The sequence below is a fragment of the Aulonocara stuartgranti genome (genome assembly GCF_965226115.1).
Source record: "Aulonocara stuartgranti genome assembly, chromosome: 22".
NCBI classification, from domain to species: Eukaryota; Metazoa; Chordata; class Actinopteri; order Cichliformes; family Cichlidae; genus Aulonocara; species Aulonocara stuartgranti.
In genome coordinates, this window is record NC_138957.1 from 29,797,524 (window position 1) to 29,819,602 (window position 22,079).

The 22,079-nt window shown below is 38.8% G+C and overlaps 1 protein-coding gene across 2 annotated transcripts; it reads left to right on the top strand.

Moving 5' to 3' along the window:
- Positions 1-1,468: 1,468 nt before the first annotated feature.
- Positions 1,469-20,519, top strand: lypla2 (lysophospholipase 2). Of its 2 annotated transcripts, none has more exons than XM_082522535.1 (10): positions 1,469-1,552; positions 10,337-10,429; positions 12,002-12,033; positions 14,737-14,802; positions 15,062-15,109; positions 15,260-15,330; positions 16,678-16,751; positions 16,873-16,974; positions 17,142-17,312; positions 18,335-20,519. In XM_082522535.1, exons 2-10 carry the CDS (start codon positions 10,352-10,354, stop codon positions 18,383-18,385), a joined length of 693 nt encoding a protein of 230 aa, XP_082378661.1. In that variant the 5' UTR covers positions 1,469-1,552; positions 10,337-10,351; the 3' UTR covers positions 18,386-20,519. The 2 variants fall into 2 exon arrangements, with proteins under 2 accessions (XP_082378661.1, XP_082378662.1); XM_082522536.1 differs by lacking the exon at positions 1,469-1,552 and adding an exon at positions 4,922-4,976.
- The last annotated feature ends 1,560 nt before the right edge of the window (positions 20,520-22,079 follow it).

Genomic DNA, 22,079 nt, shown 5'->3' on the forward strand with positions numbered 1-22,079 from the left:
TTTACACCTTGGTTGAAAAACTAGCCTCACACAAAAAGGCTTTCAGGTTTAAAACCTATTAACTAACATGCATAATAAACATACAAATACCAATTTAGTATTTTTAGTAGTTCAATTTAGTTATTGGAGTTGCTTAAATAATTTTAAAGACTTTTGTGAAGCCAGCAAATTGTTCTTTATCAAGTGGAAGATATTTTGTGCCATCTAGTGGATCCTTTTGTCACCGCAGGCATGTTTCACCAGTGTTTCAGAGCCTTTTCTTACCTAATACATTTCTTTCTCTTCCGTTTGTCTCTACAATAATATCACAGTGCTTGTTTGAGTGAAAGGAAGTTTATGAAATCAGGAAGGAAATAAAGCTGCAGTCAGTATTCAAGTTTCTCTTTTTCTTTCACAGCTCTATAATAAATGTGTCACATCCATTTTGCAATTTCCCAGAGCTTTTCAGTGAATACTTATTCCTATTATACCATTAACAATGACCTATACACTCTTCCCCTCCTGCAAATACATCATGGCACTCTTAGTAATAGTCTGCTAGTAAAAATAAATTGAGTCTTCAGTCACTCTGTGGGAGTCATTTACAGGAATGTGTGAGCTCGGTATGAATGGCCTTTTTGTAAAAAAAAAACCCACCTTATTTTTAAAATGCTCCGATGAGCTCATTTTAGGTCAACAAGGAAAAAAGTGGCACATAAACAGTTCTTGCGATATGATATAAACTAACCTCTACATGTGTAAACTATAATAGAAGCAAATTAAATATATACATTTTTTAAAAAGCAATTTACATACAGGATTTTTTTTAAATTCTGAGAAGGAAATTCTTCCAGAAGGAAAATGCTCCATGTCACAAAGCTCAAATCATCTCAAACTGGTCGTTGAAGCATCACAATGAGTTCACTGTACTCAAACAGCCTACATAGTCACCAGATCTCAATCAAATAAAGCACCTTTGGGATGTGGTGAAACAGAGATTCATATCATTGATATGCAGCCAATAAATCTCATGGGAATGCTTTCCATGAAGAATTAAGGCAACTCTGAAGATAAAAGGGAGATTCAGCCTGGTACTAGCTATTCAAACACATCTAGAGCTTTAATGTTTTATTCTAGTGACTAGTGATTTTTGTTTTTTATAAAAATGATCGAAAACCATAGTTAATGAAATTGGAACATTTTAGAATATCTTTTATGGATACAGAAAAAAGTATATGTGTTAAATATAAGCATAGTCATTCAAAAAAGACGTTTGTGCAATAACGGTGTTAACAGTGGGCAGTTAGTAAAGCTATATATGCAGTTAATGGGATTATTTGTGAAGATTTTTTAACTCGAAGTAAAAATATAGAATCGCTCACATTTACTCCCTAATTTGGATATAATGTAAAACTGAAAAAAATTACATTAAAATAAGAATAATAAAAGCAAGAGTATGCGGACCACAGCGGGCGTGGTTACACGATGACGTCTCCACGCACTGTACCGCCCCTTGCTTGTGAGCGGCCAGTAGCGGAAGTTCCGCTCCGTCGTGAACTGGGACAGCAAAGCGGTGAGTGTATGAGTCTGTGTTAGCTAGCGGGCCGTGGGTGTAATTTTAAATCATTTATCCTTACTCGAATGGGACCTTAACGGGGTCCTTTTAGTGCTTAAAGGGTCTCCTAAAAACGGGCGTGGTTTGGGGTCTGAATTTGATTCGTAACGTTTGTCCGAAGTAACCAAAAACAGAGACACACCGGTTGGAGACAATACAGTTAATGTGTGTGTGTGTGCGCGCGTGCGCGACGTTAGCTAGTAGCAGCTGTACTCCCACTGTTCCCGGTTATTTTGTGTGTGTGTGTGTGTGTGTGTGTGTGTGTGTGTGTGGGGGGGGGGGGGTCGGCTAAACCTGGATTAAACCCGAGCGCATGGTCGGGAGTCAGGCAGTGTGTGTTTTTGGGGCAGCAGAGGCTTTGCGCTGCTGAATGCCATCACTACCGAGGATAAGGATGAGGCGCATATCAGTGCTAAGCTTCAGCCATTCATTGTCTCTTTCCTGTTCGACACCACCCGCTTCCTCTGCTTCACACACACCCATATCAACTCATTTTATCCGATGCCGTGAGGCGTTCTACAAATTTCGCTTTGTCTTCTTTGACATCAGCTAGCCAGCCGAGCTGTAACCCTCCATCAGCAGGCGGGGAGCGGGGTTAGCTGCTGCTACTGCTGGTGGTGGAGGGGGAGTAGGATGGTGGCGTGTTTGGTGGTGGTGGGGGGGTGCCTGTCACTCACTGGCGCATATTATCCTGTTGTTTGCCAGCCATCCGTAGCCACTGAGCTGAGTGCAGCAGCCTGCTGCTGCTGCGTGTGTGTGTGTGTGTGTGTGTGTGTCTTTGACGTGCACACGCGCACACACTGCAGCACGCCTCTGGTTTTTGTGTTTGATTTAAATGTAATTGGAGTCACGCAGGATGGAGACTCGTGATGTCCAAACAGGCTACATTTTCTTTCTTTTTTTGGCCTGTTTTACCTAAAAGTAGTGGTGGGAGCTGCTGCTTTTCATTGAATATAGTTAATCATTCGGTCAGTCAACACTGGAGTAGTGCTTTTTCTAAGTGTCACTTCATCACATTACACCCTTTAAAATCAGGGAAAGATGAACTATAAATCGAGATACTATGATGTGATAATGCAGTGTGGTGTTACAGCATTAGTGGTTACATTTCCTGCCTGATTCAGTAACTTTTGAGTGTTCTGTATAGGCAAAAATAGCAAAATTACGGCACGAAGTTACAATGATTTTGATCAATAGTGAGGTCAAATTTCTTTAATATGATATCCAACGCGATTGATGGAAAATGTGTATTTATTATACTTTAAGAAGAACAAACAAGTCTTGTTAGCTCTTGAGACAAAGCTATTTTACAGACTAAAAAGACAGTTTTTATATTTTATGTAGATGTACCTTTTATATAGAAATACTTTTTTGCTACGAAAGATGTCTAAAAAATGTTTCTAATTTAACTGATTATGGTTTTTAATCATTTTTATTGAAAAATACATTTTAAAAATTATCAGAAGCAACTTTATTTATGCAATCTCTGCTGCTCCTTATTACAAACCTGTGGTTAGTGTTTGTTTCAATAAAAGTGGTAAAGAAAAATACTTTATTTATTTTAAAACGGAAAATATGTTTGAGAGTTTTATGTATTGCAATGTACTTGTGTTATTTTTAATTCCAAAAAAAAGAACAGATGGAGTGGTTATTAAAGGAAGAGTTTGATCAATAACACATTACTAGCAGTTTTACTTTTATCGTTCACTACCAGGTGTCTGCATCACACCAAATCTTAACAAACATGTTGTTTGTAGATGTGTTGTGTTTAAAATACTAATTCATCATCTCTTTGGACATCTGCCTCAAGGCTTCCACTGCAGCACGTGTTGTTATTGTATGTCTGTTATTCATGGTTCACTGTCGTGATTAGAAATGGAAAATTACAATCATAGCATTCAGTATAGAAAAACATGCATATATTATGTGTGTGTGTTACAAAAAGTACCTTTATGCTATCCTCTCCATGTCGTTTATCAATTATTATAAAATACTCCGAAGTTATTGTGAAAAATTGCAGTAGTAGACTGATAACATTCATGGTACGAATTAAACGCATCACAATAGCACATATAAATTTACAGCGGGATCATAAATGACCGCGCTTGGTCACTTGAAGTGTTCTTAATAGCATTTTCTCACCTCTAATTTGTTTACTTGGGATGGGAGCAGGAAAAGTGCAGTTTTCTTGGACTACAGTACGAGGTGGGGAAGTTACTTCACTTGGTTCATTTTATGGCTAGTTGTTTCAGTTTGTGTACTCTATATATCTATGGTACTCAACAGGAAGGTATTTAGCTCAAAATTGCAGCATTGACCTCTTCACTATAACAAACCTGTCTGGAGTTCTTTCGAAACTGACTCAGACTACCCCCTCCAAGCTCCCTTCAGTGCGGTTACTGCACCTGAGTGTGATTACCGTGTTCACATCTGCTCACACGCACCACATCATGTGTGAAATAACAGTTTGATTTAAACAGATTGAACAGTGACACAAAATAAACGTGCTTTGAATTAAAGCATCTACTTCCTGGTGGGGAGTTAACGTTTAACGAGAGACAACATCAGAGGGAATTATTTCAAATTGTAATGGGGCACGGCAAATAATAAGAATTGTTCTTACGCGGTTGAAGTATCTAAGTAAGTAAATAAAGTATCCTTTATTTCTCTGACTGCAGTCCACTGTAGAATGGAGGGAAGCAGTTGTTTATGATGTTTAGCTTAGCTTAAACTAACAGGTTAGAAACACTGCCACCAGTTTTTGAAAATACAATGAAAACCTGTTTGAAATTAAAAAGAAAAAACTGTTCAGAACCGGGAATGCTAGAATTTGCAGTCAAACAAAACTGTGAAAAAAGCAGCAGATCCTCATTATTTTGGAGATAGAACCAGAAAGACTTGAACTGATGTAAATCTGAAATGCAATTTGGGATAATTTTTAATTGAACATCAGGAAACAGATCTTCATTTCTGATGCTGAGGTGTTGGTCCTGGCTGTAAATCTTTGAGTACTGGAATGTTATCAGTGGTTTCAGTTTTAGTGTTTGTGAGCTTTAAACATATAATCAAGCTAAACATTTAGTGTAAAGGCAAAAGATTGGCCCCTGGAGCACATGATTTGTAAAATTTCCGGCATATTTTAGATGCCGTTCTTCTCGTCATTCCATAACTGGTTACCATTTGTGGCATGATGCATAAATATGAACGTTTTGGCTGCTTTGTTTTACATAATTATTGAGTAAAGTGAGAGATTTTTGATGATGGAAACTGCAGAGTTAAATAAAACGAGGCTTGTTTCATTTTTTTTAAGACGCAGCTTGAATTGGACTTGATGGTGGTACACTATTTTTAACCAGCAGCCTCCTCCAGAAGCACATAGAGAGTGAGTGAGCCGTTGTTTCTTGGAGCCTACTTTGAAAGCCCACACAATGCTTTGTGCTGGGTCTCTGGGTTATGGGTCATTGTAAATCTGCTGAACAATAACAGGTAGAAAAAACTGTATAACGGAGATTAATTGTTTCTTTGCTTATGCTACCATGTTTCCTGAGCTCGTCCTACTTGTTTGAACAGATTGTCCGATTGTACCTGCACTCCTCCATTTATCTTCTTATCATCTTTCTTTCTTTCACTTCTGCATTCATGCTGCCCACTCTATGTCTCTGCCTGTTCCCTGTCAGCGTCTGGAGTGCAGCTAAATTCAATTTGTTAATGCTGGATTAGTATTTATTTAAAGCAAGCTCTTTAATTGGATTCTTGTGTGTTTCTTAAAAAAAAAGAGCAATTCCTACTCAGTTTAAAATCTTTTGCAGAAAAAACTCAGAAATGAGGTCTGTTTTCCATTTTTACTTAACCAGGAGAACAAGTTTATAAGACAAGGTGAACAATTTTGTATTTGTATTTATAGGTTGCGACATTTTCATGTTTGAGCAGCCAAAATATTATGTAAAATAGCACAATAAAATTAAATACAGTAAGCTCATTTTAAATTGTACAGAAGAGATAATGATAAATAATATATATATATATATATATCCAGAGGAATGATGTATATAATAGAATTGAAACAAAATGTAAAAAATTGCTCAGGTATTTTTAGATGTTCTTCTAGTATCATGATTTTAAAGTTAACTACTGAAGAGAGGTCCTTCAAATTTTTAGGGTAAATATCTGGTCTGTGAAATTGGACTACAGGAGTGGAGCTCATGTTAAGATGGAATGATGGATGCTTGAAGTTCCTGAAATATTTGAACACCCGATCACTGATAGCAGATTTTGTGGTCTGTAAAAACCTCACTTTGGCTTTTAGAGAATATTTTATTCAGTTTCTTACATACAAGTCACATACTATTATTTAAAATGGTCAGGTGAATGGTTTCACACATATGAAGGCATGAATATGAGGGGGGAAAAAAATCATTTTTATTTATCTTCAGTGTAGGGACTTTGTGGGAATTTATGCTTCAGATGAATGTCTACATCATAGCTACGTCATAACTGCAAACCCATCTGAAACCCCTCTGCCGTAACCTGACCTGCAACTCTCTAGAAATGTAAAGTAAATGTCACATTGACGCAGACCAAAACTATTGTGAGTGGCCTGTTCAGTACTGTCAATTCCCCCAATAATAATAATAATAATGACTCCAAAATGATGGCAATTCCTTGAGCGGGATTGCTGAAGCTACCAGAAATGGTGTGATGGAAATGTACAAGGAATCTGAAAAACTTGAGGGATAAATATGAAACATAGAAGGGGAATGAAGTCCCAGCATTTTGTTTCTATTGACTGTCGCTGCATAAAAACACAACCACAAGGTAGCTGACACATAATGTGCTATCACATGCGTTGGCCGCTTACAAATACTTCATTACTACACTGCACTTTTTAGAGTCCATATTCGTGAAGCAGTTAAATTAGTTTTACATAGAATTTCATAAAAATATTGAATAAAATGGCTGCTCAAAAATAATGTTAGTGGTATTTTTAGATATTTTTCTCTCTTTATCCCTTGAGAAAACTGATGATAGATACCTGAATATTTTTTTTTTGAAATTCCCATCAAGATGTTTATTTTTACCCTGGATTTTTTTCAGATAGTTTGATGAAGCAGCATGGAATGACCTAGAAGAAAGGAGCTTAATTACACTGAAAAATTCAGAAATAAAATTTGGGATTTTAGTCAAATGGCTTCCAACCTCGAGATCAAGACGATTTTAACCTGTCCATCAAAATCTATCAGTTATCTAACTTGTGCCTTTTTTAATGAAATATTAAATACTTATATTCCTTAGAGTTCCAAATATTTATTTAAGTTAAATGTGTTTAGATAGAAAAATGTAATTCTTTGATGTTTATAAGTTGTAAGGAATCAGTTATTAATCTGGTGGTCTTTTAGCATAAATAGCTCACTGAACATATTATTTTGTATATTCAGATTTTGAGAGCTGAGCAGCAATATTCTTTTAGTTTTTAACAAGTTGTTTGGATGTAGAAGTACCTTTTTTTTCATGCATATTCACTCTGTGCAGAAAAAGCAGCACAATTTGTTGGAAAACACAAAATGTTAACTTTACAACAAATTTTCACTCTTTGCCCTGCTAATCCTGTTTACCATTAAAAAAAAAAAAGGCTATTTCCTGCAGCTTGCCCATTCATTATTAATCTAGTACTCATTTATCAGTTGATGCAAAAACGAACAGACTTCTATTGTCCACACTTCGGATTTCACATATTTCGGCTGCAGATATGACCTTCAGCTAATGATTTGTCACCTGGTACTGACAGCACGTGCAGCATTTAGCTGCTTGATCTCAACATCTGTGAAATTTTAACAGCTGAGGCGCTGAAGGTTTATACATTAACCTTTGTGCTTCCATATTTCTTTGTCTCCTTGTTGCCCGTTTACCAATTGGACAGTTTGCTGTCTGACCCACCCGTCCCGTCTCCCATATCCTGTCCAACAACATCAGGATGTTAGAGGCTTTTACTGCTGGACTTTACTGTAAAACAACAACCTGATCTCCTGCCTGTTATTGACGGCTGAATCGCGCCAGTCAGCGGTCCATTTTACAGTCAAGAGAGGGCATTTAGTTTATTTGATGAGTCTATTCAGTTGCTGACTACAGAAACCTGCATGGCACAAATGCTTTTTTTTTTTTACTGACTGCTTTACCTTCACCAGCAGCTCCATTATGTGTTTGCATGTGTGAGCGATATGTTGACCTTTGTTGTTCCCGTGTGACAAATGAATGGCTGCACTGATAATGAGGTTTTTATAACTGACACAGAGAGCTGTTGAATGTCACCGCTGATGTCCAAATAACATCCAGTCCTTCTGAGCTACACGCAAGTAACTCTCGACATGCATCTGCACAGCCCCTGGTTTGAATAGGCTGTGCTCTATTTAAATATTTGAATACATCCTGGGGAGGTGAACATTTGGTATTGAATGAGCAGTGAGGCTTAGAGAAGGAGAAATGTAATGAACTTCATAATCCAGTGTAAATATAGCTCTACCAGCATGATTTCCATATATTGGCCTGTGTTCTTTATAATACAGTACACCCAACTCGGTGTTTTTAGTGATGTTCCTGGCTACTGATTTACTGGTCAGTTAAACAGGAGAAGAAAATAAGAGTAATAGATGAGTCTGAAAATAAGAAAGCATTCCAAAAGGAGGCTAAATTAACCCCAGTGTGGCAGGCCAAGTTCAGATATGTCTGTACAGATAATGTGTGTTTATTTAAGCGCCTTTTCAAATCATTAAATATGTTTTTCAGTTATCAGATCATATTTGAAAGTCTCATAAATTGCTTGATGTCAGATTAGTTAAACTGGTTAACCTTAGCAATGCTACCTTACATGCTGCTAGTAGCAGCATGTGCTACTAGCAGCATGTCTGTACATCTGTTTACTCTGTCACAGCTGATGTAAAGAAAACTTACAGAAAAACCAATGTTACTTAAAAAACATTGAAACAGTCGGCGGCTGCCAGATGATTTCATTGAATTTTGTTTACAATCTGCAACCGGCTGGAACTTGCGGTGACTAAATGGTTGCTCGCAGGTTTGAGGGCATTGCACACTCACGACCACTTGCGATTGCACAGGTCACCTGATAGGAGTCAACCTTTGTGCAGTGGTTACAGTCACAGTCTGACTTGGTTTGCAAATCATTACTAATTTATAACCGTTGTAAATTAAGAAAATATGAAAAAGTAGTTTAACCATGTGAGATCTAAGAGATTTATGCTTCTGCGCTATGTCTGTTGTAGGTTGGTCATAGCTGCAAACAGCTTTTTGTTGCTGAGTAGCGGGCAGAACTGTTCTGGTCGTGCGCATCTCTAATTTTATTGCCAAATAAATTTACAGTTGCACGTTATATTAATGGAACTATTTTAAGTTCACAGGACTCATGCAGCACAGTTTGCTCTTAAAATAAGTTTGTGATCATTGCATTTATTGTTGGCTTCTCCACCTGTGACGATATCACAGCCTAGTAACCATTAATGCTGACACTCATGAATGCATGTATGAATGGCAACACTCATAAAAAAACACACATCAACAAACAGAAAGCTGTCTCTCCCTCTCTGTAATCTGAAAACATCTGAGCTTCAATAGTGATTTATCATTGAAATCGTAGCAAAGACTGACAGTATCATACGCTCGCACCTTTCATCTCAGCCGAGCCTCCCAGGGTACAAAATCTGAGAGCCGCGCAACAAGTATAAACTGAGCTCTGAGTGGACATTGTAAGAAATAACTGAATACAATAAATAACTGAATAAATAAATTCAATAAATAACTGAATCTTCATCTGGTTCCTCTTAGTTTTTCCACATTCAGCCAGGTAAAATAAATCCTGCTGCAGTAAATCAAAGAATGTAAATCAATCAGATTTACAATCAATCAGCATGGTTTAAACACCTCGCTTTGGTGGAGTGTGGTATACCGTGGGTAATGTCAGTATGAAGGCTGCGTGTATTAAAGCTGACAGTGATTCAGACCTCTGCCTCTGATTAAATTAACTATTAAGTTAACCTGGTTCATCTTGATAAATTTTTGTCAACTTGGTTCTAGAGAACATGTCAGAGTCCAAAGTTTAAGCCCTCTCTCCTTTGTAATTTTTGTCTTCTGCAAAGCCATCCAATATGCCAGATCATGAGTAGTTTCAAGCCCCTGGGGCACATTCAAGATCCACAAGGAGGCTGTTGGATGACAATGACAAAGATAGAAAGAGAAAGTAAAAGAAGAAGCTACTTTCTGGTGCTCCCTTATTCGTGAGAGGTCACCATAACACCATCAAACTGATGATCTTTTGCTTGTTAGGCGAATATGAAAATCTTATATTATTAAACCAGTTTGATTTGAGATTAGAGCTGATTCTGTTGGAGTAAAGGAGCTGTGTGATATCCAGTGATTTCTAGTATTAAAAACATGTATCCTCCAGAAAAAGCTCCGGAAGATTAGTGTCATGACTCGACTTCCTTCTCTGCTACAGGAATAAAAGAAGCTGCCATGAACTTTGAGCGGATTTTACAGTTTTGATCTGCTGTGTAAAAAGTCTTAGAGTTAACGCGAAGGACTGAAAACTGTGAAAATGCTTAAATTATCTCAAAATGTGTGAATGTTAAATGAAGCATTTTGTTTAGCTTGAAGTCGCTTCTCACTGTGCAATCTGCAGGCAGCTGAAATCTTTTTTTTTTTTTTTTTTTTTTCTGTTCTCGTTTTTGTCTCCAGCACCTCTTACAGTGTATGTGTGGCAACAACATGTCTGTGCCGCTGCTCGCCGAGGCTGTGACGGTGTCTGGGGTGGAGAAGGAGACCGCGGCGGTGAGTGAAAGCACAAAACCTAATATAACTTTATTTACCTCAAACGCTGCTGGAGTGTTTTTTGTGGCCTTAATCAAACAGTGCTTTTAATTTTGACTTTGGCTGCTTGGGCAACTCTGCCCAACTAGAAACAGAAAAACAAGTGAGACAAAGACTATGAGGTACTCAAAGCTGTCACTTGTGACACGAAGTTTGGCGTAAGACCAAATGGAAATTGTTTCTGAGCGGCACTTCACACTTCTGTGAAGTATGGTGAACCTTGGTGTCACATCTGTGCTGTGGAAACATTCAGGCTAACAAGACAGGTGTAATTTAAATTAAAAAAAATAAATAAATAAATAAAAACCCATAACAGTCGCAGAAAAAATGGTGTTTATATACTTACCTAAAAGCAGAACAAGCTCCCGATTAAGTGTGGTTTTGTCATTTAATTTTTTTTTGTTTTTAGGATCACATTAAAATGTTATTTTTAAAACTTTCATTTATTTTACACACCTGACTAAATAATAAGCCACCTACACAAAGACCCACAAATCAATACTAGCCCTCAGAGGGTCCTGGGGACATGTCCTTGGGATCACGAATGTCAGTTTGCTTTATATCTGACAGCACGAAAAAAACTAAAATGCATGCAAATCTGTGTTGCTGCCAATTATTGACCCATCTGAGGGCCTAATAAAAAAAATAATCAAACATTTCTTGAAATGTAGTTAGAACAAATATAGAACTGGCGGGTGCTGGCGCCTATCCCAGCTACCATAGGGCGAGAGGCAGGGTACACACTGGATGGGTCACCAGTCTGTTGCAGGGCTAACACATAGAGACACAGATAGAGATACAAATTTCCACCCAGCACTGTGATCAATATCAAGAAATTGGACTTTTTGTACTTCTGTAGCCGTGCCAGTCCTGTTTTATGGCTCACCTGTAGCTTCACCTGCAGCAGCACATGTAACGAGTGTTACAGCAGAGTAATCAGGCCCATTGTGTCAACACTCAGCTGGATCTCAGAGTGAAAATTAAACAAGTCTCTTATCAGGCTGTTACTGGATACTGTGCAGGGTTTTGTTAAACATCAGATCAAAGCTGACTGTTCCAGCTCTGAACCCTACATGGAAGAAAAGTGTTTTGATCTGCGCAAAGAGCCAATTCTCTGACTTCTAGCAAACAAACATCGAGTTGCCAGTCTTCTGAACTGTCATTAGTCCCTTTCATGGTTTCTCTGCAGGAAGTATCATGTGTGGAAACTCGCAGTGAGAGTAGATCTTGGCAGGAATGTAAGACTGGCACCTGGTTTTCTTCTGCAAACTTGTAGCTGTAGCACTCTGTGTCCAGAAGGCTGGTAAATTGTATTGAAGATCAAAGAGGGTTTTTTTTTTTTTGTTTTTCATCTGTGAAGTGCAAGATGGACTTGAACATACTGTCCAGATCACAGGAAGAAAAGTTTCTGTTACCAATCAGTACTGGGAACAGATAAGGCCTCTGTGTCTGCATTTAGAAGGAAGTGTTTCCCATTTATTTGTGAAGCCTGTGTAAGAGAAAATAATTCTGCTGTCTCCATCTGTGCTGCAGGTGATCTTCCTTCATGGTTTGGGAGACTCAGGGTGAGTAACTTTATTTCTGTTTTCTGTGAGGTGCAGTTAAAAAGTTCAGTTCCAGTTTGCAGTTAAAAAGTTTCTGATCATACCTTGAAGGATATCTTCTTGTGCACCTTTGGGCCGCTTTTTTTTTTTTTTGTAGATCGCCCTGTTGGAGTTTTGTCTGACCACTCGTATTTTTACCTCTTTTGTCAAAACAGTCATTTACCAAGATTTGTATTTTGAGCCAAATCTGAGGGAGCTGCTTTTGGTGAATAGAACAGGTGATGAGCAGAGCCTCAAATGCCATCACCTACAGACCACATCATTTCTGGTTAAAGGTTTCCCTCGCACAGCTCAAAATGTTACAGGGACAAATTCAGAGTGTATGGTGGAGGAAAACCCCAAAAGCATTCATGTAGCAACATAAAGGCATAAAGTATGCTAGGGTGCGCTTGGGTCAGAGAGATGCAGTTTTCATTATCGAATGGTGAGTGTTAGGCTCTCTTAGTGCGGATTCATCTCTGGAGACAATACACAACAGTGCAGCAATTGTGAATACAACCTACAGGCATACATCAAGCAAGCTGCAATTATAATGCCTGCTTTAACCCCACAACACTAACGTCCAGTTTTGTAACACTATCACTAATGCTGGGTATATTTTTATCCGATATAATATACCCAATAAAACAAAGAAATGACGAAACTGTCCACTCACTCCTGGGACACATTAGCCTTGTCAAGTAAAGGTGCATTCTCACTGAATCTCTGACATCTGTGGGAAAAGTTTTTAAAACAAAAGACCAGCTGACTATAAATGTTTTACCATATGAATTTCCCTTGGAAATTACCACTAAGTAATTTTTATTCAACACTTGATGAAAATCACGCGACATTAGTGTTCTAGGGTTAAGAGGCGTCCACACAGGAAACAGCTAGCAGTAACATGGCAACAATGTAGAAAGTCTGCGATATTCAGCGATTTCATGTGATGCCAGGCAAACACAAAGCGAGTCTGCAGTTTCTCAACTTCAAGGCGAGTGATTGAAGTGACTACCACTGAGAGCAAAGATTACCACTGATTGACATACCGTATTATAGGGTAGTAAATATATTAGAGGGTTGCCTAGGTAACCAGAGCCTGAACTATCTGCTAGCAACCACCTGTCAGCTGCAAACCAATTTGCAAGTGAATTGCTTTCTCTGTGGACGCCTGTTTAGGCACGGACACTGTGAGCTCTGTAGGATTTACTGGTCACCCTGCATTCCTGCTCTCACCTGTGGACACAAACCGAGTCAAGCAAAAAGAATCGAATTGCAGATACAAGTATTTTTCTCCAAAAGGCTGTCTGGATTCTCTCTTAGAGGTAGGATGAAGAGCTCCACTATTCAAGAAGGGCTCACAGTAAGAGTCAGTTGAGGTGGTTTGGGTATCTGACCAGGATTCCTTCTGGGCGACTGGGCACTGCAGGCTCTTCGCTGAAACCTGCTGTGTTGTGGTTCAGCTCATCACCAAGACTCTTGATATGTGGATAATAGTTAAAACGTTTTGCATTTCCATTTATGGAGTATAACTGGAACAGTTTTCCAGTGGACTTGCAACAAGGTTCAAGCATTATTCAGTTCAAAGAATTTCCAAAACCTGCTTTTGGAGAAATTTGAAAACGATGCCTGATAGTATATATATATTTATGTTAATCATTATGTCTGTACATAGACATAGACAGGGAAGTGGGTGTGCCGATGATCATGGTAAACCAACAGAGTGTTGAGCATGGTGTAGGGATTAATATTTATGTACCTGCTCCTTCCTACTCCAAGTCGGACATTATGATTGAGTTGGTATTTCATGTCACATAGATTTTGTTGATTTTGTATGCACACATATATCTGTGTATATGTATATGCAGATATGTGTGTTTAATATAGGTTATCATCATTATCACACACAAACCATGTCACTTTGAAAGAGAAGCTGAGGTCTGTGATGAAGTGGTCAAAACAGGATTTCCAGGGAGCGATCTAAAAATGGGAGCCAGGCTGAAAGCAGGCCAGAGATGGAAGAGAAGATGAACTGATTCTTAAAAGCTGCCCAAACCTTTTGGATCACACTTTAAGCGGCACCTAATTGATTTTTTTCCCTTGTAATTATAGTTCACATAATTTGAGTTATTTCCCTTTTTTTGTTTAAATGTTTGTTTCATTGGGCTGAATGTGAGCAGAAAATTCACAGGAGAAACATTCCTACATGTACAAATCATTACATAAACAGCACAGTAGCAGAGGGTGGTGATGCAGAGTTAATGACAATAATTAATTTTAAAATCCTGCATTTGGCTCTTGCTGCTTTTGCACTTGACTTTAATAACATGCATTTAGTGGCCTTTAGTCATGTGTAATTGGTGCCAACATTCATGTGGTTGAATTTCATAAAGCAGCACTTACAACATTATGAATGTCTAATTTAAAAAACGACTTAAATCAGTACATGATGACAGCTTGTCCTCAGTACAGTTTTAGTGCTCCTCTGTAATGGAGATGAAAAATCATTTCTCACATGCTGATCGTTGTACATCAAGAGAAATAATTTTCTACACGCGTTACTTCAGCGTAGAAGTGACTTTCATGGACTTGGTTGTAATGCTTTTGGGGTGGATGTGCTACATATTAGTGGTTTTACTGTTGCTTGATTAGGAACAAAGAGCTGCTCTCTCTGTTTTCTGTCAGGCATGGGTGGGCGGATACTTTGACTGGGATCCGGCTGCCTCACGTCAAGTTTATCTGCCCCCACGCGTAAGTCTTTTTTTCTCATGTCACGATTTGATTTATGCCTCTAAGAATTTTGTTTGTCGGGACTTATGTGGATTGATTTAAAAAAAAAAAAAAAAAAAGACTTGTAGGCAAATAAATGCTCTGTAATGTTTATTTGGTGCGTTTTAAGCCAAATTTTTGCCAGTCATTCAAGTCGTTTGGAGTTAATAATGTGTTACTGTAACGTAGCTCCTGGCTGCTGTTTTCCCATCATGTTTTCATTGCCTCTCCTCCGCTGCAGGCCCCCCATTCCCGTTACACTCAACATGAAGTCGATGATGCCCGCGTGGTGAGTTGGCGTGATGAAAGAGGCGGCCTTTTAGCTCAACACTGGATGCCATTGTTTCCCTGGAAACCACAATAGCCTCCCATATTGCCATTGACAATACTGCAATTGTATCCATTCATTTTCCTTATGCTGGGCTTTACTTGTGTGCAGGTTTGACCTCATGGGTCTCAGCCCCGACTCTCCAGAGGACGAATCTGGAATCAAGAAGGCAGCAGAAAACAGTGAGTTTAATGTGTTTAAATATCGAACAAGGGCCACGTGTGTGGGTTGATAATAGCAGGGAAGCACTAATACGCTGTCATTAAACGGTGATTGGAAAGCTTCCAGACTGCTGCAGCTTCAGTCTGGTTTTACATCCCTCTATTTAGTGGTTAGTATCTTCTCTTGTATGCACCTTAACTCCTTGAAGCTTAAGCTAAAGAGGGTGCTTACACCATTAAATATATAAATGTGAAATACTTAAAGTGCACCTATTATACTGCTTTCCAGCTCTACTGCAATACATTTCTGTCACTAATAGCTCAATATAATCCCTTTTTTATGTGATATTGGGCCTTGGTGGAGCCTTTTAGATCACTCTGAAATGAGCTGTTTTTAGCTCCTCCACATTTAAGACAAATTTCTTCTGATTGGCTGCCACTCACAAGCAGAATGTTTGAGCACCAGGAAGGCAGCGGCTCTGTAGGCACAGCTAGAGCTGCATGCCTGAGATGACCCTATAAATTATCCCCTCTTTATGACATTATTAACAGCCAAGCTTCCAAAATAAGTCTGTGAATCTGAAAATTTTTAGTGCAACTTCAGGGCAAAATGTTTGATGGATGGATTGTTCTTGTTCATAGGCACAAATTGTCCCACCAGAGATTTGGGTCTCCTCCCAGCCTCCAGATTTGAGACTGGAGAATCTTTAGAAATGCTTTAAATTCTTATATCATAAATCCCTCTGCTGTTAAATAGATCAAAAACTCTGCTAAAAATTTAAGGTTTAAACCCCCCCACCACCACCACCACCTGCAATTTTTCTAATCATTTAATGAACATTTAAGAATACAGCACTTTGAGTCAACTGTAGTTGTGATTTGGTGCTGTGTAAATAAAATTTAATTCAATTGTAAGACTATGAGAGGCTTGATTATACTTGATTGTAAGATTAATGTTATGTAGGCGATTTAAAACGGATGTTCTTGACACTGATTAGTTAGTTTGTGAAAAATGTTCAGTCTTTGCGTATGTACTTGTCTGTAAAAAACAAACAAACAAAAAATAAACTTCAAAGAGAAAATCTCTAAAAGTGTGTGCTGTTATCCTCTTATTTAGACTGTTATAAAATGTCACTGCTGTGTATGAAGACTGTCTTCACCCTCTTCAGAGCAGCTATAAAAACTTTTTTCTTTGAATATCCACATGCCAAGTATGGATTACATTTTTTAAGCCAGCTGCAAAGTTGACAGGAAGTCAAGTGGAACATTTTTGTTGGAAATTTGCCACATAAGACTTATTTCTTCCTTCTTCTACACTACCCACCCCTTTGTTTGGCTTCACTAACGGGTTATTCTTGCTTCTCACAGTCAAGGCCATAATCGAGCACGAGGCCAGAAATGGGATCCCTCCAAACCGTATAATACTTGGCGGTTTCTCTCAGGTGGTTTTTTTTTTTGTCTTGGTGCTACATGTTGTGAATTGCATTTACATTATTATATATACAAGATCAATATCGTAAATGCATCTATTAAAGGTTGTCTGCTTCCTGTGTTGCTCCTCAGGGTGGGGCCTTGTCCTTGTATACCGCCTTGACCTGCCAGCACCAGTTGGCTGGTGTTGTGGCCCTCAGCTGCTGGCTTCCACTTCACAGGAGTTTCCCATCGGTACAGTCACAGTTTCACTGCAGAGGAGAAACATCCTTCCCTGCCTGCTCCTCTTTTCAACACAATGCTGATACCTTCATATGATTTTTAACATGTCACCCTGCCAGAAGGTTTTAGTGAGAAAGCTACGCTCAAAGCTAAATTCTACTTCTATGTCTGTCCCACAGGCGTCAAGCGGCAATAAGAACCTCCCAATCCTGCAGTGCCACGGTGAGATGGACGCCATGATTCCCGTGCAGTTTGGTGCCATGACGGCAGAAAAACTGAAATCCATAGTCAACCCTCAAATGATTACCTTTAAAACCTTCCCAGGGCTCCCTCACAGCTCCTGTCCTCAGGTACTGTTGTTCACAAATCACACTGATAACTTCTTCTAAAAAGCTTGTTTTACTTCTTTCAAGGTTGAATCAAATATTTAGCTAATTTACATTTTTGTGACATCCTGATTACATTCACCAAAACAAAAGCATTGCATCATCCACCTGGGTGAATTAGGCAATGTTAATTAAACCTTTAAATGAAGGTTTTTCTCTTGAAATAAAGATAAGGAAATTTTTATTTCAAGAGAAAAATCTTGAAGACAATTACCAGGCCTCTGGAGAACTTCAAGATAGTTTGAGGATGTAATTTAGCCATTTAAATCAGCTGTATTAGATCAAGGATGCATCTAAAACCTGCAGGACACCAGCCCTTGAGACCTCGAGTTCCCCCACCCCTGATTTAGAGGATAAACTCTAAACAAGGGTTGTTGTTTTTTTTTTTTTTTTCCATGATGCACTCTTCCAGCTCAAACTTTGCAGGTAGATCAAAACAGAACCGCTTGGGTCTCTGGTACAATTTTTATTACCCGTGATTTTTAATGTTTCAGATTTGCTTCTAAAGCTGTTCTTTCAAATGTAGATGTCTCTAAAACGCTGTGATTTTAACAGCTTGACACTTGAATCAAAAGAAAAGTCTTAAAGAAGGTTTGCAAATCAAACATTTATACACATATATATGCAGAAAAACAGGGTTGTAGGAGTTTACAGAACGTCCTTCTCTCAATAATGAAGTCTGTGGGCTATATACGAGTCTCCAGCACAGCTTGTTAAGCTTCCTAGTGTCACGGGCTTTGATGTTGTTAGCCCAGCAGATGGCTAGAAAGAAAACTGCACTAGCAACAGAAAAAGTGCAACATTTTGCTGCACACATTTTTCTTGAAAAACCCTAAGTTTCCTGATGAAGTAGAGTCTGCTCTCTCCATTTGTGTGAACAGCCTCAGCGTTACATTTCCAGTCCAGCCTGTTTTTCAGCTGAGATGAGTCCTGAATCATCTGTTCAGCTTCTCCACTGTACCAACATTTGGTCTGCTCTCTTGCAGGAGATGGCAGCTGTAAAGGAATTTATCGAGAAGCTTTTGCCCCGGATCTGACCTCACCTCATCCCCACTGTGACCCCCTTTGAGACACTGACCTTTCACCCCTTTTCTGCCATTCTCCCACAGGAAACAGCCATGAGCACCCCCTCCCACACACATCCACGAGACAGCAAACATACACGAACACGCACATATTTAGTAACGATGATAACGATGATTTGACCCACACTGCTAAACCAACCAAATCTTCTCCTGCGGTCCAGCAACACTCATACTGTTAACAGATTTGTCAAACACACTGATTTGAAGTGCTTGCATTCACACGTCTTAGCCTTCGGAGGGAGAAACACTGAAAACTCAAACATTAAATTCCTGTTTGGCTTCTGTTTTACAACTTCTGTCTGTTGCCTCATTCTCATTTCCCCTCATTTTTACATCATTTAGCTTCTCACTCATTGCTACACTTATCCTTCTGGCATTGCTGTGTGACTTTGTAAATCAAGAAAATCAAGATTAACACAGAGCAAATAAGCAGGTTGGTACTCGCCTGCAAACACACCGCTGTTTAAAGGTGCAGTCAGACCAGATTATGCATCCTAATTCTTTTTCCTGCAGTTTGACGTGCCTTCTTAGCTTCACAGGTGGAGTCGCGTGAAACTTTAATATGTGATTGCTCTCAAGGTGCATGAGTTTGAGGGGAAAAAAGGTGGATTTGGCTTCTTATTCATTCTTGCTTTATGACTACAGCCTAAAAGTTGGGTGCATGAACATAAGCAGTAGAAACACAAATAAAATGCAGCATAATCTACAAGCTTGTAGAGGCCTGCCATGTAATTGCCCCATTTGTTTATGCTTGCAATCCTACCCGCCCTGTCTCCTGAACCCTTCTGTTATCTGGTCTGACTGCAGCTTCACTCCAGTGTTGGGTACCCAACAGAGTTTGACTCGGGGATAGTGAGCGCCAACCCATCCTTTCCAATCATGACTGCGGCCTGTCCAGGTCTTGCATCGTTAACAGCAATGGCTCTTTTTACTAAATCTTGCACACAAGGCTGCCATGCTGCTTCTTTCCTCTTTTTTTTAAATAAATGTGATCAAACATCATGGAAGTATATGATCAGAGTCCAACAGAAATAAAGCTAATCAGTGGATACTCGTGCTACCCTGTGCTGTTTCTTTCAAAGCGTGCACACCTGCAGGTTGATCTGCTTTCTATGTATCTGTATGTGAAAGTACCTCAGTTTGTTCCTTTAGGCCTAAAGGCGAATGACTGATGATGGCTGCAGACCTGCACAGACTGCACACCATGACTGGTTTCAGCAGCGGTTCACCCCCACTAACAGCCGCCTCCTCTTCATGAATTCCTGTTGATTTCCACTATTTATTTTCTTTAAACCTCTGGTAAAACACACTTCCTCTACATTTTCTTCCATAACACCAACACAGTCTCGCTCCCTCCTTTGGGTCCCCACTAATAAAATATGGAAAGGTCAGCAACACTATTATATTCCACTTTAGAAAATAATGGCTATACAAAGGGAGCACTTTGGCAAGAAAATGGTCCAACATAATTGAAGGGTGAAAAAAAATCAAAGTTAATCTTTGAACAACTTGTGATCTTTGGACATAGGAGTGTAACTCTGAGGAGTCGTGTGTGTGCTTAAACATATATATATATCAGGTGTTTTACAGTTTTTCCTTTGTGAATATTGATTTTGCTCTCTTCTTAATTTCCTGTTCTGCTGTATCACTGTTCCCAACCTGGTTTTAAAAACAAAAAACCAGTAGAGAAGGATGAAAGGCATCTGTTTTGATTGTTGTTCACAACTCGATGAATGTGTCTCCTCTCCTCGACTCCTTGTGTATTTTTCTTATTTTTTTGCTCTAATTAGGTCCGTTATTTTCTCTTTGATGTGTTTGCCATTTTTTCTTTCATCATTCCACTCGTTCCTCTCGTCTCGTGTCTTTTCTCCTGGGTTGTGTTGTTGTGGTTTGTTTTATTTTTTACTTTTTTTTTTTTTTTAATGTTGTTTTGTCACTGTTGTCATCTCATCCTTTTTTGTGTTGGTTTATAATGATGAGCATTAAAGAAACGTGTTCAGGTGAGGCTGAGGTGGTCTCTCCTCTTTTTTTTTTTTTTTTTTTTCCAAAACACCTGTATGCGTAATAATAAAAAAAGAAAAAAGTCCGTCTGAGTTGAGCGTCACTCATTTTTCTAATGTGTATCTGCAGATTCATACACACTCATTCATGGGGTTTCCATATTTTTACTCTAATAATAATCTAATCTAATATCTAATAATACTTTAATGGTCGTGGGCAGCGTTTCAAACACTTGATTATTTTGAATGTTTCTATGATATGACGTAGACAACATCAAAGACTTTTATTGATAAATAAGTCACATCTACGCCGAGTCAGCATTAACCTTTGCTGACATGCAGCACATCAGCTTCTGGGTCGAATATTGATTGATGGTGATCCATTCCTGCCCTATCGGTGCTTGAACTTGATCATAGTTTGTGGGCGTCTTCGTCCACTTGCTTTTTAAGGATTAACCATAGATTTGCAATCCGATTAACATGTGAGGAATGTAGCCTTGGATTCAAAATCTGAATTTGATGATTTTGCAGCCACTTAGTTACAAAGTTTGTTTTTTTACTCCATCATGGTGAAAAATGGAGAGAAATTACACCTTGATCCTTGGTAAAAGCTGGTCTTTGAGGATGTTTTAAGTCTTGTCAGTCTGTCAAAGGTGTCTCCTTTTGCTCTGAAGAAAAACTTTGCCCACTGAAGCCAGTTTTGAAGGAGTTCTCACATACTTGGAGCACGTGTCAGTGGCTTTTCCTTCACATGCCTTGCAGTTAGGTTAAGGGTGGCTGTGCCTCAGGAGGTAGCCATGTGTGATGGAAAGAAGCTTAAAGACACTAAATTAAGTGCTTTATGACTCAGACTGGGTGACTGTAGCTTATAGTAAACACTGGATTCACATGTGAGTTTGTATAGATTCAGCTCACTTTATTGATCCCAGGAAAAAAATCATTTGCAGCTAACCTGCATAACCTACAAACCTGAAACATTCATTACAAACACTGTTACATGTCAAGTTACAGATCAACAAACATTGAGGTGAATAGACAAATGGCAATAAAATAAATTGTCTAAATGACATCTGCCAGAGATGTGTGATCTAATAGCCAAGGGACTGAAGTGGTGCAGTACTTCTATGGCACTTTTCTTTTTAATTTGAGCACTCTCTAACTACAAGCCTCACTCACCCACATTATTCAAGTGCTTTTTTCATGCCTAAACACTTTTAATCAACAGGCACATTGGATACATCAGGGGAAACATGAGGTTTAGTGTCTTGCCCACAGACATTTCAACATTCAGGTGATCGAATAACTAAGCAGAGGTCTTTTTAGTTTTTTAGTAAGGTTTTAACATGTGTTTTTTCTTCCTGGACATTCTACTTCTACCACCATGTTTGCTGTTGCACAACTCTCCCATAAAATTCAGTTCAGGGTTTGTTAACTGGCATGTCTCTCTCTTGTGATAGTTTTTATTACGTGGGCTGGAGAAATGCTAAAAGCAAAATAATTTCCCACTAAGGCAAACCCCAGTGTCAATGCAGTGTGATATAAACGCCCAGTTAAGAGTTACCTTCAATTCTCTTTAAATCTTTATGCCATATGTTTACTAATAAATCTAAAAATCAACCTACTGAATTCTAAACAAGTCCTTCAGG

Excerpts from the sequence above, each read along its gene's own strand:
- lypla2 (XM_082522535.1), top strand. The coding sequence starts at position 10,352 with ATGTGTGGCAACAACATGTCTGTGCCGCTGCTCGCCGAGGCTGTGACG. Across the intron at positions 15,110-15,259 it reads AAGTCGATGATGCCCGCGTG|GTTTGACCTCATGGGTCTCA; the intron begins GTGAGTTGGCGT and ends ACTTGTGTGCAG. Across the intron at positions 15,331-16,677 it reads CAAGAAGGCAGCAGAAAACA|TCAAGGCCATAATCGAGCAC; the intron begins GTGAGTTTAATG and ends TGCTTCTCACAG.